At 41.3% G+C, this 16,125-nt stretch overlaps 2 protein-coding genes across 2 annotated transcripts in view; one reads left to right on the forward strand and one right to left on the reverse strand.

Annotated features, from left to right (window-relative positions):
* GSAP (gamma-secretase activating protein) overlaps positions 1-1,599 on the forward strand; it is a gene marked incomplete at its 5' end in the record, with an annotated part of 44,028 nt that extends 42,429 nt beyond the window's left edge. The window contains one exon of the mRNA XM_009868692.1: positions 1,508-1,599. Coding sequence (XP_009866994.1) covers positions 1,508-1,599 — 92 coding nt within the window. The remainder of the gene's footprint in view (positions 1-1,507) is intronic.
* Positions 1,600-3,274: 1,675 nt separating this feature from the next.
* CCDC146 (coiled-coil domain containing 146) overlaps positions 3,275-16,125 on the reverse strand; it is a 65,894-nt gene continuing 53,043 nt past the window's right edge. The window contains exons 13-18 of the mRNA XM_009868693.1: positions 15,077-15,301; positions 14,246-14,474; positions 7,953-8,081; positions 6,340-6,477; positions 4,712-4,960; positions 3,275-3,478 (exon numbers count right to left, since the gene is read on the reverse strand). Of these exons, the coding sequence (XP_009866995.1) occupies positions 3,275-3,478; positions 4,712-4,960; positions 6,340-6,477; positions 7,953-8,081; positions 14,246-14,474; positions 15,077-15,301 (1,174 nt within the window). The remainder of the gene's footprint in view (positions 3,479-4,711; positions 4,961-6,339; positions 6,478-7,952; positions 8,082-14,245; positions 14,475-15,076; positions 15,302-16,125) is intronic.

A 16,125-nucleotide genomic window follows, 5' to 3' on the forward strand; every position in this document is an offset into this window, starting at 1 on the left:
TGATGTGGGTTATCAGGGGGCTTCTTCGCTGCATATCCTTTCATCCAAATCCTCCATGTGTTGAATCCACTTAGCAAACTTGCACTTTTCAGAGCACGTGCATGGTTCTTGTATAGCGTGGTGGTAGCTGTTACTCTGTTCCAAGGGGAAGAAGGATTTCTTCCTCACTGACACAGTGTGGTAGCTAAGAGGCAACCCAAATCAGGTCTTCCGCAGAAGAGAGCACCGACATCGCTACATTAGGAAGTTCCCTGAAGTAACAGGCGTTTTTTTAATCTCCAAGTTGTTCCTGTTTGTGAAATACTGAAATACAGTTCAAATTGGTTAGCACACTCGCTTCATACAGTGAAGCATCGGAAGGGTTTTGAATTCTACTGAAAGAACAAGGTGCGTGAAGGGAGGCATTGTCCTGTTTAGCGCTACGGGCTTCGCTTGTACTAGTAAGCAAAATGAAGTCAGGAAAAAGGACCTGAAGGCTGAAATAGGATTGTCCATGAAAGGATATCATCTGCTTTGGGACAGAAAAAGAGTTAAACCACATAGAAGTATATGAGAATATGCTCTGATCCATTTTATGTACTAGCACTAACACAGCTGCAGTGTAGAATTAGTGTGGAAATCCCTAGAGGCCTCCGTAGATGGTTCGTCATGTCCTTATATGTTGTCTCTGTCAATCTTGCCATCCGAGGAAATGATACTTCCTAGGTAGTTGAACTGCTGGGCTGACTTAAGCTCTGATTTCTGGTGATGTGGGGATGATGGGAGACTTCCTGAGGTGCAGGTTGGTAAAGAACTTCTGTCTTCTTCAAGCTGACTTCCAGCCCAAAAAGCTCAGCAGCCTCTGCAAAGCAGGATGTTAAGCGCTGCAGAGCTGCTTCTGTGTGAGCAACGAGAGCAGCGTTGTCAGCAAAGAGCAGCTCGAGGACAAGGTGATTTAGGGTCCTTCAGTCGCCTTAGGTTGAACAGGTTGCCATCGGTACGATAGCGGATGTAAATGCCGTTATCTTCATCAAGGTCTGCCGTGGGCCTTTGGAGCATCACGCTGAAGAAGATTGTGGATAGAGTAGGAGCGAGAACGCAGCCTTGTTTCACACCATTGGTTATTGAGAAGGGCTCAGAGAGTGCATCGCCATCTCTGGCTTGGCTGCGCTGATCCGTGCCTCGCCAATACCGCCTAAGGAGACTTTCCGCTGTGCCTTTTGCAACCGGACTTGTCTATCCCGCATCGGCCTTTTTAGCCATCAGCGCGCTTGTAGCAAGTGTGGGTAGAGCCCTTCCCATATGTTCATTCGCGAAGCCTAGCCATGATGATGATATCCCACCAGCAGGCAGGTTTTTGCCATGGGTGAGCATCCAGATGGCTTCCCTGAGCACTGTCCATGGGAAATGTGGAAATGAGAACACCACTTCCATCTCTTACCTTATCTTACAGTAATAGACTGTGGGACTGAGGGTACAAGGAACTTTTGGGTTTGTAAATACTGACTTTCTCACTATGTTTTTCTAGGCATGTCTCCACATGAAAAGCAAGATCATGTTAATGTAAGATTTGTGGAGGAAACAGCACTCAAACACACGATGACGCTTTTGGGCCTCTAATATTCCTGAAATAACCTGCTGCTGAAGAAAGTGTGATTACTTATATGTGTGCAATCAAATCTTTTTTTTATGTTTTTTGAAATTTAAATGTCAAGTTTTGTATAGCCACTGTTACTGACATAAGCTACTCAAAATTTAGGTATTAAGGCTGAAATCACTGACTTCTAGATAAACCCTAGAGAAATTTGTCTGACACGAAGCCAGGTTCCTGATGAAAGATACCTGTGGTTTCATCGTTTGACATTGAAGTGGTCAAATAAGTGGAACTGCAGTGGGTATTGAAACATGCTGTGAAAATTAGTATTAATGTTAATTGTTCTAACAAGATAGACGATCCTGATAAAGGTAAGTATTGTAAAGTAACAAGAAACTAGTAACTTTACTCACTTAGATTAATGAAATTATTTCTTGATGTGTTAATGTAAAGCAGGTAAGAATAATGAGTGGTGAATTGGCCTCTGTATATAATGCTTCAGTAATGACGTATTCATTCCTGGTGGTGATCCTGCGTTGTCTTAGGCTACGTCTGCCTTTGGAGTTGGATTCTCATGTGTTCAGTTTTGTAATTAGCACAAAATATAATTGTGTTAAAATGCATGTGACCAGGTTTTGTTTTGTTTTTTAAGATACGTATAATTTGTAAGCAATACAGGATAAGAAAAACATTCTTTGGGAGTTTACTTTAATGGTGGCTTGGACAGAGTTAATTATAAACTTTTAGGGTTACAGTTCAAACCTCAGCTTCAAAGAAATATTATGGAGTTTGTTTTTACTTGATTTTCAACTTTTATTTATATATAACTGAACAAGTGGGGTTCTTTTGTAGTGGTGTTTTTTTTATGTTCTCAACTGTGACACTAATTTAAAATAGAAATAGTGGTTTGCTATGCAGGGAAAACCCTAAGCTCTGACATGTAGGATTTCTGCAGTCTTTACTGGATTTAAAAACACCTCTTAAAGTTTCAGACTATTGAACTATGAGTGAAACTCATTGACATTTTGATAGATATTGGAGGTTTTGAATAGCAATGTCCGATATTCTCTCTGAGCAGTTTCCACTGATGCCTCATGTTCTTACCAGTGAAATAAAAAGATCCAGTTCCCAGGAGTGGCTCGGCAGGTTCATCATTGTACCCTTGCTATTGGCATCAGTGGAGCGAGAGTTTTAGCTTTTTCAGTGACTTCACAGAGGGAAGAGATATATTTCTCAGTATAATTAAAATGTGCCTGGCAGGCATGACCTCCCACCCCATCCCAGACTGCAGAAAGCTGTGTTGGTGTAGTTGTGTGAGCAGTGAGGACTTTGTTTGTATTATATGGAAACAAGAGATGATTTTCTAGCTTTTTCCTTTTTAATGGAATGTATTATAAAATATAATCAGATACAATAAAACTTCACCTGTAAAAAAAGAAAAGTGTAGTATGGTGCTCACTCATTTTTCTTAACATTTTAAAATCCTGCACTGCATTTGGGGTACCAGACTGCTCCTAGCCAGGAGAAGGGAACTTAGATCACTGACGTACTTAGCTGTCCTTCTGGCATTAACTCCTACTTTGTTTGAAATATGGAATTTGGCTAAAAGCTAACGGACATTCCTTCAGTGTGGTGTAGATGCTGTTGACCCTGGCGATTCAGCAACTGGCAATGGCTTCTCCTGCTCCAGGTGCCATCTGTTCAGACTTCAATTGGCTTTACGATCGGTTTTCTGAAATGTCTCATGTTTGAACCAGGTTCACTTGGTTTGAAAGGAGCCAGGGCGCCGTACGGCCGCGGCAGCGGGAGGCTGCACTCGTCGTCAGGGATGTAGACGCTCGGGCGTCGGTCACCTGTCGTGTGGATGCAGCCGGGTGCTGCAGCTTGTTCCTCTTCTGCAGCATGCTGTGACAGAAACGCAGTTTGATCGCTTTGTGATTATTTGCTTTAATCTTGAGCTAATGTACAGAATGGCTAACAGAGGGAACACCATGGATCTAGTCCTTAGCAAACCAGGAAACCCAGAGGGGTATTAAAAGGAAAACGTGAGTTATTGACAACATAGATGAGCTTGTGCTTTTAACTAGCATACAATTTGAGCCTGTAATGCTTTTGTAAAGAAAACAGATCAGATGAACTTTTAAAAGTGGTAACGAGCGTGCACAGAACATCTCAGGAGCAAGATAATAGTTCTGATGCTTCAAAATGTGGCTGTATTTACACTGAATGTTCCTGAATGCAGTTACTGCAGTGAGTTTGCAGCTGCAGCACTGAGTCACAGCATGAGGAGAAGTGTTAATGACAGAAAAGTTTCTTATTCATAAAATCATAGAATGGTTTGGGTTGTGAGCACACATTGCTTGCTCATATGCTCATGTGCTCTAAACCAGTTTTACTGCAGCAGTTCTACACGACTTCAAGTTCTTAAAGCATTTGCACAGTGCTTTCCTCTCCCAGCCTTGTGCGCCTTTCAGATTCCTTTGGCGTGATCACCTAAAGGCTTCATAAAGCAAAGCTAATTTCCCATCAGCAAGAGTTCCCTTGGTATGCATATCTTACTTGTAGACTATTTTTTTTTTTCTTTTCTGGGAGCTCTTTGCTCTGGGATCATTGGTGGTCTCATCTAAGGAGGCATAATATCCAGCAGGGTAGAGTTTGAAGCACTGTTTGATGTGTTACCCTGCCTACCCTCAGTGTCTTGCCCACCCATCTGGTTTCTTGCTGCTTCTGATGTGATGTTCACTGCATCTGGTATGTGGAAAATACTAAACTTAAGTTTCTGAACCCTACATCCCACCTTTTGCAGCTTTCTCTGCTTTACTTCACTGATGGCTGTCTTCCCCATCATCCCAAAACGTGGTCACACCGATTAGTCCTCCTTTTTACTGTATTTTCTGCATAAGATTCAGTGACCAGTTCTAAGCAATGTTACCTGACTACGGCTGTCACTCTGCAAACCTGCCCTGTACCACTTCGGTGGATGTCTCTGTCTGTGCTGTCACCTTCCCCGGCTCCTGGAGCTCCGTGTTTTGCAGCAAACAGCTGCACAGGGAGCCAGCACAGCTCTTCTGAAAGACAAGCCAGACCAGTGGAAACACGAGGCTAAAGAACTAATCACAACACATGGCAAAAACCTACTTTAGCTCTGGCTTCAGCTGCTTCTTTTTGCATTTTCTCGTTGCGTAATGTCTTCAACCACTGATTTTCTATTTCTTTGGGAGGGGGAAGACCTTGATCTACCCTCGATGAAATGGTCATCAAAAATTGTTCTTTGTCTCTCATTTCCTGCTGGAGTTTAATGGCAAGTGCTTGCTGCATGGATAACTCTGCAACGAGAGCCATCATCTTCTGGGTTCTGTCCTTCACCATCTTCTGCAGTTTGCTTGTCTAGAGTAAGTAACAATTGCATTTTAGTTAGGGCTTCCCTGTAGATATTTGCTGGGCATGAGGTTTAGGTGAGTATTAGGTACATGAAAACAAGTCCAACTTGACAAAGTTTTAAAAAGTAGTTCCACACTCAAAAATGACTTAATGAAACAGGACGTGTGTTTCTGCGTGTGCTTGGAAGCACAGAAGTTGGCAGCGTAAGAAGTTGCATTATTTCAATAGCAAATACAGAAAAGCAAGTTTGTAATTACCTCCCACCCTTTCCAGCTGAAGAGCAAAACTCCTGCTGCCCTCAAAGGCCTGGTGCCTTGATTCTCATTGAGTTTATGCACAATTAACTTCATAATAAAGGATTAATAAGCCTGATCCTTATAAGATAATTGAGTGATAATGTGGATGCCGTCGAGCTGCTGGTTGTGCAGTTGTCTTTGGCAGAGGGATGAACAGAAAAGGAATAGAACAGGAATTCTTGAGTCTAACTGGGATGATTGAAATAAATAAACCCGAACAAAAAAATACTCTTTTTTAAGTGGCTAACAGGGAATTGGGAGAGTCAGAGCACTTGTGAATGTAGCTTTTGACATGCTGCCATTTTTACAGTAGTTTATTACCCCATGGCCATGATTTCACAAACCCAAACACACGTATTCTTTCTCTGTCTGTGCAAAATTAAAGATTTACTGTAAAGATATGTTTTGTTTTAAGCTCTTCTGTGTACCAAACCTAATAGCTAAGGAAAAAAAATCAACCCTGGCCTTAAGTACTTGGCTATTTTCTTTTTGTCTTTTATGGAGACCTGCTCTTCTTGGAGCCTCTTCATTAAGGAGGTGGGGGTGAGAGGATTTTTGCTCTTCCCCAAGCAGTATTTCTGGCAGTTAAAAGGAAAAAGCTGTAATTATATAAAAGTAACTGAACTGGAAACGCCATTTCTTTCCTGTGTGGTCCTTCCTACCAAAGAAACTTTGGGCCAGATAGCAAGTTTATATTTTTGTGTGATGGAGTTGAATTCACCTGGCTTTTCCTTATTTCTTTTTAGCCTTTGGCATGTTTGTTGTGGAAAGGCTGTTAAGTACACGTGCAGAAGGAGGATTCTACCAAGTTTCTGAGCATCCACTTGAGAAAGAACTAACCCTGTATCTTGGTGAAAAGTACCATTGCTGGCGCAACCATCTTTCAAGAATAAAATACGCTCACCTAATGCTTTTAGTATGTATTAACCTTACTATTAAACATCTATAATTTCTGAAGACTAACATATGAGTTGCCTACCACAATTTCCAGCCGCTTTTGTAATTTTCAAGTGAGTCATCTTACCTCTTGCCCAGATATTATTTGATTTTGTGCAGGCCAGCAAGCGCAGCGTACAATGCCCTTCTTACCCTTTTTGCTAACAGCAGCATGTCCTGCTTCCCCTTCTCCGCTGCAGCACAGATTCGGTCTGTAAGCTGGGAAACATGCTTGTAGAGAAAATCTGTCTCCAGCAACTTCTCCTCTTTCTGCACCAGCTCTACCTCCAGCTGTAGTGAGAAGGAGTATATGGGGGGAAAGTAAATAACAGGGGAAGGTGCAGCATGAGGTTGTTCCTGTGATTGCTTTGAGAGCTGCTGAAATAATGCTGTGAACAGCCATAAGCAACAGCTTCACTGTCTGTTTTCTCAAAGTTTTCACCCTCTGCCAAGTGTCAGGTCAAAGTTAGTTCCTGTCAGTTGTATAGTTCTTCCATATCAGACTGGACTCTTCTGTGGGACAGGGGGTTACAGCAGCATTATTGCTGTCTTGCTGTGATTTTCTTGAAAGCAATGGGTTTTTTCCTAGTGTGGTTTTTTGTTTTGTTTTTTTTTTTGTTTTTTTTTTAATCTTCTGGTTCCTTGAGTCTTGCAATAATGATAAGGTTTCAGCTCTTGCTTTAAATACCTTTTCCCCTCCTGCTGCTAAAAAAAGAAACTATGGGCTCCAGAGACTAAGAAAGTTCTGTACAACTAAAAGGGCTTAAACATCACAACGAGACTGAAAGAAAACATTCAAACTTATCTCACAGCTCCAAGAAACCCAGCACTTTAACGTGCATATTGGCAATAGTGGGCTGTGATTTAAGCTGCTCGGCTATGTAGAGCACCCTCCTGTCAAAGAATATGGGACACTAAAGCAAAAAGCTCAAGTAATTTAAGTTCATGGTAAGTCCCTACAAAGTGAATTTCAAAAAGGGGATTTAGGTGTGTACTACTCTGAGCTTTTGTCATTACCCTGATATCTTCACACCTCCACGTGAATCTCCCCCAAACACTAAATACACTGGGGACAGTTTTGTGCCACTATAAACAGGACAGACAAAAATATGTAAGAAGCTGTCGTGGCTGCTCATTCCGTTCCTTTACCTCCCCAGCCCCACCATACAGGAGCTGCCCTGAAACTGGTTTTCATACTGGACCTTGGGTTTCATTTTGAAGCCTCTCCTGGCAGCCACTGGCAATGTCAGGGCTGAGCATATGGTGGCCCGGCTGGCCTGGCTGCCACTTGCACAAGGTCTGTCCTGTGGCTCCCTGTTCAGTGTGGGAACGAAGCCGTACAACTGAAGCCTGAGGAGGGTCTTTGATTGTGTGTCACACACACGCAGACTTTGTTAAGAGAGGGGTGGGACGGCCTCCTGCTCACAGTCTGTGTGCGGTGCTGGACCAACTAGTAGCTGGTTGCAGAAGAATGAGAAAGTTGTTAGCACATTTATTTCTCTATGCCCTTCCGGAGTGAACTGGAGGGTCTGCACTAAAGTGCCAATGATGTGAATGGACAACGTAGCAGAGGACGCTGCAGAGCCGGGGGTGCCACCCCTCTCCAGCCTCTGCCTCACATCCAGTTGTCCTGCAAAGCAGATGCTGGGCTGGAGTTCCCATTAGCCAATCATAATTATTTTAATTCCTCTTACAAAAAGTTTAAAATAAACTTTTTTCTAAGAGAGGTCAAGTGGGAGAGCTTGTGACATGAAAAGTGAGGTTACCTGCTCAATCTTTTTTAGCAGCTCGGGTGGAGACGGGTTCTTCCCTCCCAACTCTCGCTTTCTACTTTCATTTGCAGGGTCAGCAAAGATTTTCTCCATCTGTTTGATCCTGTCCTTGCACTGGGAATACTAGCAAACAAAAATCCAAGACAGTTATTTTTTCCAGACAAGAAGCCAAAAACCTTGCTATTAATACATGACCAGAGGTGGAAGGTCTCAATGTGTCTGATTTACACCAGCAGAACTGCGCTAAAGCAGCTGGGGTGGCTGCACTGCCAACACCTGGGCTTGGAAGCACGACTCCAGCCTCACTGGGAGATGTTTGGGATACTTGGGTGGTGTAGGACTGACCAAAATGATACTGGTCAAAGACTGGGAAACATTTCCCTATAGAACCAGAGCTGGACATATGTTGCTCTCCTCTCCTGTTCCTAATGAATGGGAATTTGAGAACCAATAGATTATGTCACAGAAGGTCATCCCTATAATGCACAAATATAAATCAGTTTCATCTTATTAATAGTTTAAGTGTCTTGAAGGCTTGTTTTCTTTACTTCTCCAACCTGCAACTGTGTATAAATAATGCAGCTGCATGGAAGAGGCTTCTTCTCTGAGACACTAGGTATTGTGACAGCTCTGGACTTAGAAAATAATTTTCACCTTCTGAACGTGTTTGGGAAGTTAGAAAAAGGCTGCCCTAGGGCTGATACCCTCATCAGCTTCTGCTGGTGGCCTGGATGAAAAGCCATAGGTGGTTTGTGCCAAACCACATCCTTTGGGCCATAGTGGAGTGGCTCAAGGCCCCGCTCCACAGCTGCTGTTAGCAGAGAGGGGGGGACGGAGTGCAAAAGCTGGTCAGCGAGCTGAGACCCACCACAGCTGCAGCAGCATCCTGAGGAGGAAGAGGAGCACTTGGAAGGGTGGAACCCCCCACGGGTGTTCGCTTCCTTCTCCGTGACCCAGGTCTCTGCAGCCTGGCCAAGCTGGCACCTTCACTGGTGGAGGAGGCTGCGCGGGGCAGTGGCGGGCACCTGGAGCTCCTGTCGGACTCACCATGGGAACATGTCCCCACCTAACTCACCCCCCCAGCTTGATCCCATGGGCTTTAACAGACAAAGTTTCCTTGAACTGGGAAGGAGGGAGGGCAATGTAGAAGAAAATAAGCCTTTTTTTTTTTTAAGGGAATTACAACATGACAATTGCAGGACAGAGGAAAACCCTGTTATCTGCCAGAAATCGAATTTCAGCTGCTTCTTTGTCCTTAGGCTACTTTTGTTTATCCTGACGAATACACCAGATTTTTGGGTATGTATATATACATAAGACTGCGAGGACTAAAGGTGCCTTCCTTTATTGCCTACAATTTTCTGTTTGACCCACAGGATCCATTTAGGGATGTAGGAAGGGTGCAAGCACCCGACAGTTTGGTTGCAAGTTAAATCTGAAAGTCTCACTTTCCCACTGATTAGCACTAAAGGTCTCATCCCTGCAGGCATCCAAGTTTTTTCCAGGCCATGTCCTGAAGTGACTCAGTGACACTGAGCAATGTGGTACTGCCAGGACCCAGAGAGGCAGGTGTTCCCTGACCTTCCTGTTGTGAGAACATCCCATGGAATAACACGTCCCAGAACACACTAGATGGACATCCACGCTACACACAAATACTTGCTGAAGGAGAGGCTGGGACATTTCTTCATGTTTGGACTTGCAAGACTGACCATGGTGGGGTTTTGTGCTTTGGTACACACCTGGACATCTGTCAGCGCTTTGTCACTCCAACCTTGATCTATTAGCACTGACACAACATAGCCAAGTAAGCTGTTATAAATGCTAACCAGCAGCTGCAGGCGATGATATTATTAAGGAAATAAGTGCTCAGTGTCTCTCAAAGTTATGAACAGTCACTAAAAACGTGAAGTCAATGTTTAGATGTTGCTACTGGGATGGGATTTGTTTACTGGAAGTTAACAAGTCATGTTTCACTGGAAAAGGGAAAACTGATAGATCTTCTTAGATGGTGATGAAACATTACCAGAACACTCGTCTTAAATACTTCTTTTTCTGGTAAAAAGGCATCACATAACATTTTCTTTCACATTTTGTGTAAAAGCAGGCAAAGTAAAAACTTTAAATTACTGTAATGAACAATTTCCTTCCAGTACACGACTAGGTACTGAAAGATTTATTTCAATTATAAACAACTAAAACTCAAGCCCAAAAATAGACAGAGTGGAAGAATGTAAAAGTAGGACCAGCAAAAGCAACAAGATGGAGCTCTATTTCCAGTGGTATTTTCTATCTGGGGCCAAATTTCTTAACCCCTAACTCAGGTGAAGATGCCTTGTTGGAGGCAGTGGTGCCTTAAAAAGATTAGAGACAGCTCACCAAGTAACATTTTGCAGGATCAAATAGTTTAAAGAAGGACTACTGCAGCAAAAACACTTCCCAAACCACAGAAAAGAAAACAAACAAAAAACCCCACCACAATCAAAACTCTAACATTGAAGGTTTCATATTAAACTTAAATGCTAGGCTTCCTTTTATGAATTGGGAGCGATTAGATGCAGGTTAATCCAAAAGTATGGAAAACAAAGCACATTTGGAGATAATCACACTATTCTGTTTAAGTGATGTGGCTATAGACATCTTTCTTTACTCTCCTAACTTGTAGTGTTTTCATTGGACAAGACTTTATCTGAATTCTATGAGATTCTAAGTCTTAAAATAAAAAAAACCAAATAAATCTCATCTTTCTTGGAGTTGATTTGACACAGACGATCAGAAAAGGGTCTACAAGAGAAGCTTTTGCATGTTGGATTTTAATCAGTCGGGAGGAATCGTTGAACAGACAAGAGGTAACACATGCCTTGATAAAAGGACTGGCCTGAAAAAGTAAAGATCTCATGCTTATTTTGGAAATCTCAGAGAAGGTAGGTGAGGTATATAGAGCACTAGGAAAGAGCAAATATCGTACCTATTTTTAAAAATGAGGGAAAAAGGAGCTATGGAACTATAGATAACTTGTCTTCACTTTCCGAAGAATAAATCTGGAACAAATCATTAAGCTTTCTTCATAGGCAGCTAGAAAAGAAGAAAGGTAGGGATAACAACCAACACAGGTGTGTTGAGTCATGTGAAACCAGACCAGTTTCCCACCATGATAACTGAAGAGGTCTGTGGATGACAAATAGTAGATATAGTATATCTTGATTTTTGCATAGTTTCAATATTGTTTCATATGACATTCACATAAATAAGCTAAGGAAATGAGATCTTAATGAAAAGATAAGGTAAGTACTACATCAGTAGAATGAGGTTAAGCTCAGAGAGATTGCAAATACTTTTTGGAGGAGAAGATTCAAATTCAAAATGACCTTGGTCTGAAAAAACGTCTGAACAGGGAGATAATTTTAAATAACAAATATATGGTGCTACATGTAGGCAGGAAAGATTACCTGTAGAAATACAGAATAAAGGTCAACTGATTAGATATCCGTTCTTTAAAAAAGGGTCTGGTTTATTTTTTTACACGATTCATACAGCATGTTGGTTGGAAGGGACCTTTAAAAATCACGTAGTCCAACCTCCTTGCAGTGAGCAGGGACATCTTTAACTAGATCAGGTTGCTCAGAGCCCCATCCAGCCCGACCTCAAACGTCGCCAGGGATGGAGCCTCCAACACCTCTCTGGGCAATCTGGTGAAAATACGTAGGACTTAGATTCAAACAGTGTCTCTAAAAGAGCCAGAATAACTCAGTAAAATGAAAACAGCAAATACTGAAATCTATCCCATTTCGTAAGACTGAATCTTGTTTTTCCTTCAGATCTCTCTATATTTGAAATACTGCCAATACTGCCAATACTGCCAATACTGCCAATCTGTTGATTAAGACGTACAGGCACAGGATTCAGCTTGTCTAATTCAAATGATCTAATTTTTAAGATGTAGATGCCTTTTGAAGCATCCTTCTTACATGCTTCAAAGTTTTCCATACCATTGGTGGGGAGAGGTAGGTGCCCTGAGAACAAAGACCTCCAAGAGGAACATCGTGCTCCCTAAGTAAGGTTATCAGGATCTCCCCTCTGGAGGCAAAGATACCCAATTCTTTCCATTAACAGAGAGACTTGTTCACTTATCTGCAAAATGTGTTCTGTGGGCTGCTAACACAAAGTTAAGGTTTGTCACGCTGGCTCCTACACAAGGTCATAATAGAATAGAGAAATAAAAATGAAGAGGAGAACTCAGAAATGAGATTTACAGTCTGCAGTTATAGGAGATCTAATTGATTCTCTCTGAACTTCGAAAATGACAAATGGCAGTCCAAAAGGAGCTCCTGTTACCGCCTCTTCACATTTCAGCTTACTTTCAGAGGTTGGTTTCACAGACAAGATGAGTGACTTAGGTCTGTATGCACCACATCAAGTCAAAGTCTTGTGCAAATGATCATTATTGTAAGGTCCTTTGGGTGTCCTAACTGAGCAGACGCTGAGATGGATTTCAACACAGGGACGAATCTGTAATTGGCACAGGAATTACCATTCTGACTTTGGAACCCAACACCAGAATTCAGACTCTGGCTTATGGCTTTTGTTTAAATCATGAAGGTAAAGCCAAACAGTTTGAAATTGTTTCTCGCTAGACATGATGGCTATTGCCAGTGGGAGGAAGAGTATTAGTGCTAGAATGGCTGAGCATTAGGAGACGCCTGGGTTAACGGCCAGTTTGAACCACATAATATTCAGTAACCGCAGTATCCAGTTACATTTTAAAGCCTGATAGCTGGTTATTTGCCATCATTCACTGGAAAATCTCTGACTTGGAAACATTTATTGACTACTCCATGTGTAATATCACACCGCTCTGTATTTTCCTACTTTTAAATTTTATGTCAATACTGCAGAAAGATTTAAAGAGAAGTTTTTAGGCATGCCGAACAGAAAAAGCAGTTTCACGATTGCTCTGTCAGTTCACAGAAATCATGTGAATTTTCATATTATATTTTACTCAATGACTCTCAGTCTCATTCTAATCTTACCTGAAGACATTTTTTTTTTCTTTAGTCTATTGTCTTTTTTTTTATATACTACTTCTGTTTATATTTTAAATCCCTGATGGCACCACCAAGTTCTTTGGGGTGTGATTTGCACAAGGTATTGTGTAACATTTTATTCTTTTAGCAGAGCATACAATTTGTTTAAAAAACCAGAAGTAACAGAATAGTGCAAGCACTATAAAACAGTGAGTCACAGCTCCCATCGACGCAGTTACGAAATGCAATGGTACACCCTAATTTATGATTTTGTGCCAGCACTAACACAATATGTATGGAAAAAACGACCATCTGGAGATAAGGTCAAAAGTAAATGAGCCATTTCAGAAAGCAAGGAAAGAATGTCCCAAACACTGCAGTCTGTTAGTTGTTTAATGTCATTTTGTAACTAGGACTAAAACTTACACTGGTTGTGTGTAGGAGAAAATATATGTGGATTATATCATTGTAGGCAGCAGATTTTCCAGAGTAGGCTCAGGGTCAAGTGTGAATTGCGTTATTATTTTAGAAATTTGAAAAGCTAAGTGTATCTCCCACCCCTCCTACCCCAACTATCCCCATCAACACAGTTTTAACAAATTTTATCTACGTTCTCATTTTTCCCTCATGACTCCCATTCTCCAGCTTCGTCATACTGGCATTTCGGAGGGGGTTAGCTGAGATTCTATACCCAGGATGGCATGAGCCTAACAAAAATTACACATAAGCATAGGAACTCACATATCTGAAGTTTAAAACATGCATCAGCATTCTGCTAGACAGGTATATCTGCTAGACATTGTAGAGAGGTTGGTGCTGGTCTCTTCTCACAGGTAATTAGGGACAGAACCAAGGGGAATGGTTGCAAGTTGTAACAAGGCAAGTTTAGGCTGGACATTAGGAAGAAATTCTTCATGGAATGAGTGGTCAGACACTGGAACAGACTGCCTAGGGAGGGCATTGAGGCGCCATCCCTGGACATGTTTAAGTGTCATTTAGATGTGGTGTTGGGTGATATGGTTTAGGGGTGACCTTGTAGTGTAGGGTCAATGGTTGGACTCGATGATCCCAAGGGTCTTTTCCAACCTGAATTGTTCTATGGTTCTATGGTTCTATGGTTCTATGATTCTATATTACTGACCTTTCTGTTTTACTAAACCTTCATTTACTAAACTTTCCGGATATTTTTTCCTATGTAATTACCTTAAGTTTTAAAATACGGAATAATAAAAGCAAAAAAGAAAAGCTTTCTTTCCCACCAACCTGTATCTGAAGCTCCACCAGATGTGCATCCAGGGCATTCTTCACTGGGAGCGCTCTGAAGCATAGTTTAATTTGTCTCTTTCTCTCAGCTACCTTCAACTTCAGAAGTCTAATCTTTTCATCCATAGCTTGCATTTCAATATCTCCACTTCTAAGCAACATCTCTTGCATGTTTATTTTTTCACATAAAATACATATTTCTTCTTCTCGATCTCTGAGCAGAAGACCGCTGTAATAAGCCCAAAATGAAAAGGCAAGATTAAAAAAAAAATAATCATTTTAAGTGTATTTCATTTGAGAACATAACTGGCAACCTTGAAATATAGCAACAATCTGGGGAAATGTACAAAGGTTTCACAAATATTATTTTAATATCATGACAGCATTTTAACTAGGTAACAAAATAGTTATGATGTGAAAATCAGAGAAGAAACAACTGCAAAGTTGATCTAGTCTCTCAAATAATTTTAAAAGCTTTTCTGACCTTCCACGGTATCATTTAAAAATGGATTAACATCATCAGAGAGCCTTGTGTCTTCTGCATTTTTCTACCTTATATATGCACAAAGTAGAAATGGAGCAGGAGCTTACAAGCGCTCAATGCACTCAGTAGCCAAACACTCATATTTTTAATTGATAGTTCTGAAGGACGAACATCTTCACCAATGGAGTGCAAAGCAGCATCGACATTGCAGGGAGGCCGACTGTTTAGTGAAATGTTGTAGTGAGTCGTTTAGTATTCCTAATTTGGAGTACTCATAAGTTGAAAAGTATTGTGGATTCATGAATGTCAAAATTAAACACTATATTACATCAGATTTACAGGTATACCTCTCATTGTGTTGCTGAATAGCTTTTTCATATATTTTGCGTAGCTGCACCATTTCCTCTTCGATGTGGGTGACCCTACTGGTAAGTCTCTCAAGCTCCACACACCGTTGCTTCTTCTGCTCATTCATCTCATGCATGATTTGTACAATTTTGCGGTAATCACTCTTGAGACTGTCCATAACTGCTACATCATTTGTATTCTTGACAAGTTGTTTCAGCAATTTTCTTTAACACAATAGAAAAGAGGGAAAGTTTTTAGTCCTTTCAATTTGAAAGCAATTTCAGCAACTAAAAGCAGAGCTTAAACTAATTCATCAAGTGCACAAGGGATCTTCTACGTCACTCTACTTCACAAAAGTGTTACAAGAAGTGGAAAGACTCTCTGAGAACAGCGTCTCTCTGCAAGTGCTTTCCAGTTTGAAGAGAACTGGATTATGGCCCCTCCAAATGCTGTAAGGAGAGCACCACAGCACCGCACTACAGCCCTTTTCTTCTTCACTGGGTAGGCCAAGGGGATGTAAGAAATAAAGTTCAACAGCAGAAGCATAAACTGCAACGCAAAGCCTTAACATGTAGAAATCCTGCACTTTTATTTGAAGAGTGTTATTTAAATATTCTTGTGGTTGCAATTCAAAGATCCTCAAGTTTATTATTTATAAAACAATGAGTCACAACATTCACACAAGAAAGAAGATGATCAGTTTCCCTGTTTGAAAGATGAGAAAAAAAATGACAATGAAGGTTTGTGACAAAATCACATTATAGACCCATAAAAATGAAAAACAAAACTCAACACTTCCAGCAACCTTGCTAGCCACTAGATGATGGTCCCCCGGCTAAAATACAGATTCTTGTTACCACGTGGATCATTCATTTGCTTAGGACGTAGAACTTGGATTTACCGCATTTGATTGTGGTGAGTGTCACTTCTCAGTCAAGTATCGCTGTGTACCCCGGGGAGATACACTAACACACAAAAGAGGTAGTGAAAGGAGAAGCAGAGTCTCCCGTGAAAATACAGAACTGCAGATGAAATATCCTCCCTCCCC

Source organism: Apaloderma vittatum, unplaced genomic scaffold, assembly GCF_000703405.1.
Source record: "Apaloderma vittatum isolate BGI_N311 unplaced genomic scaffold, ASM70340v1 scaffold4884, whole genome shotgun sequence".
NCBI classification, from domain to species: Eukaryota; Metazoa; Chordata; class Aves; order Trogoniformes; family Trogonidae; genus Apaloderma; species Apaloderma vittatum.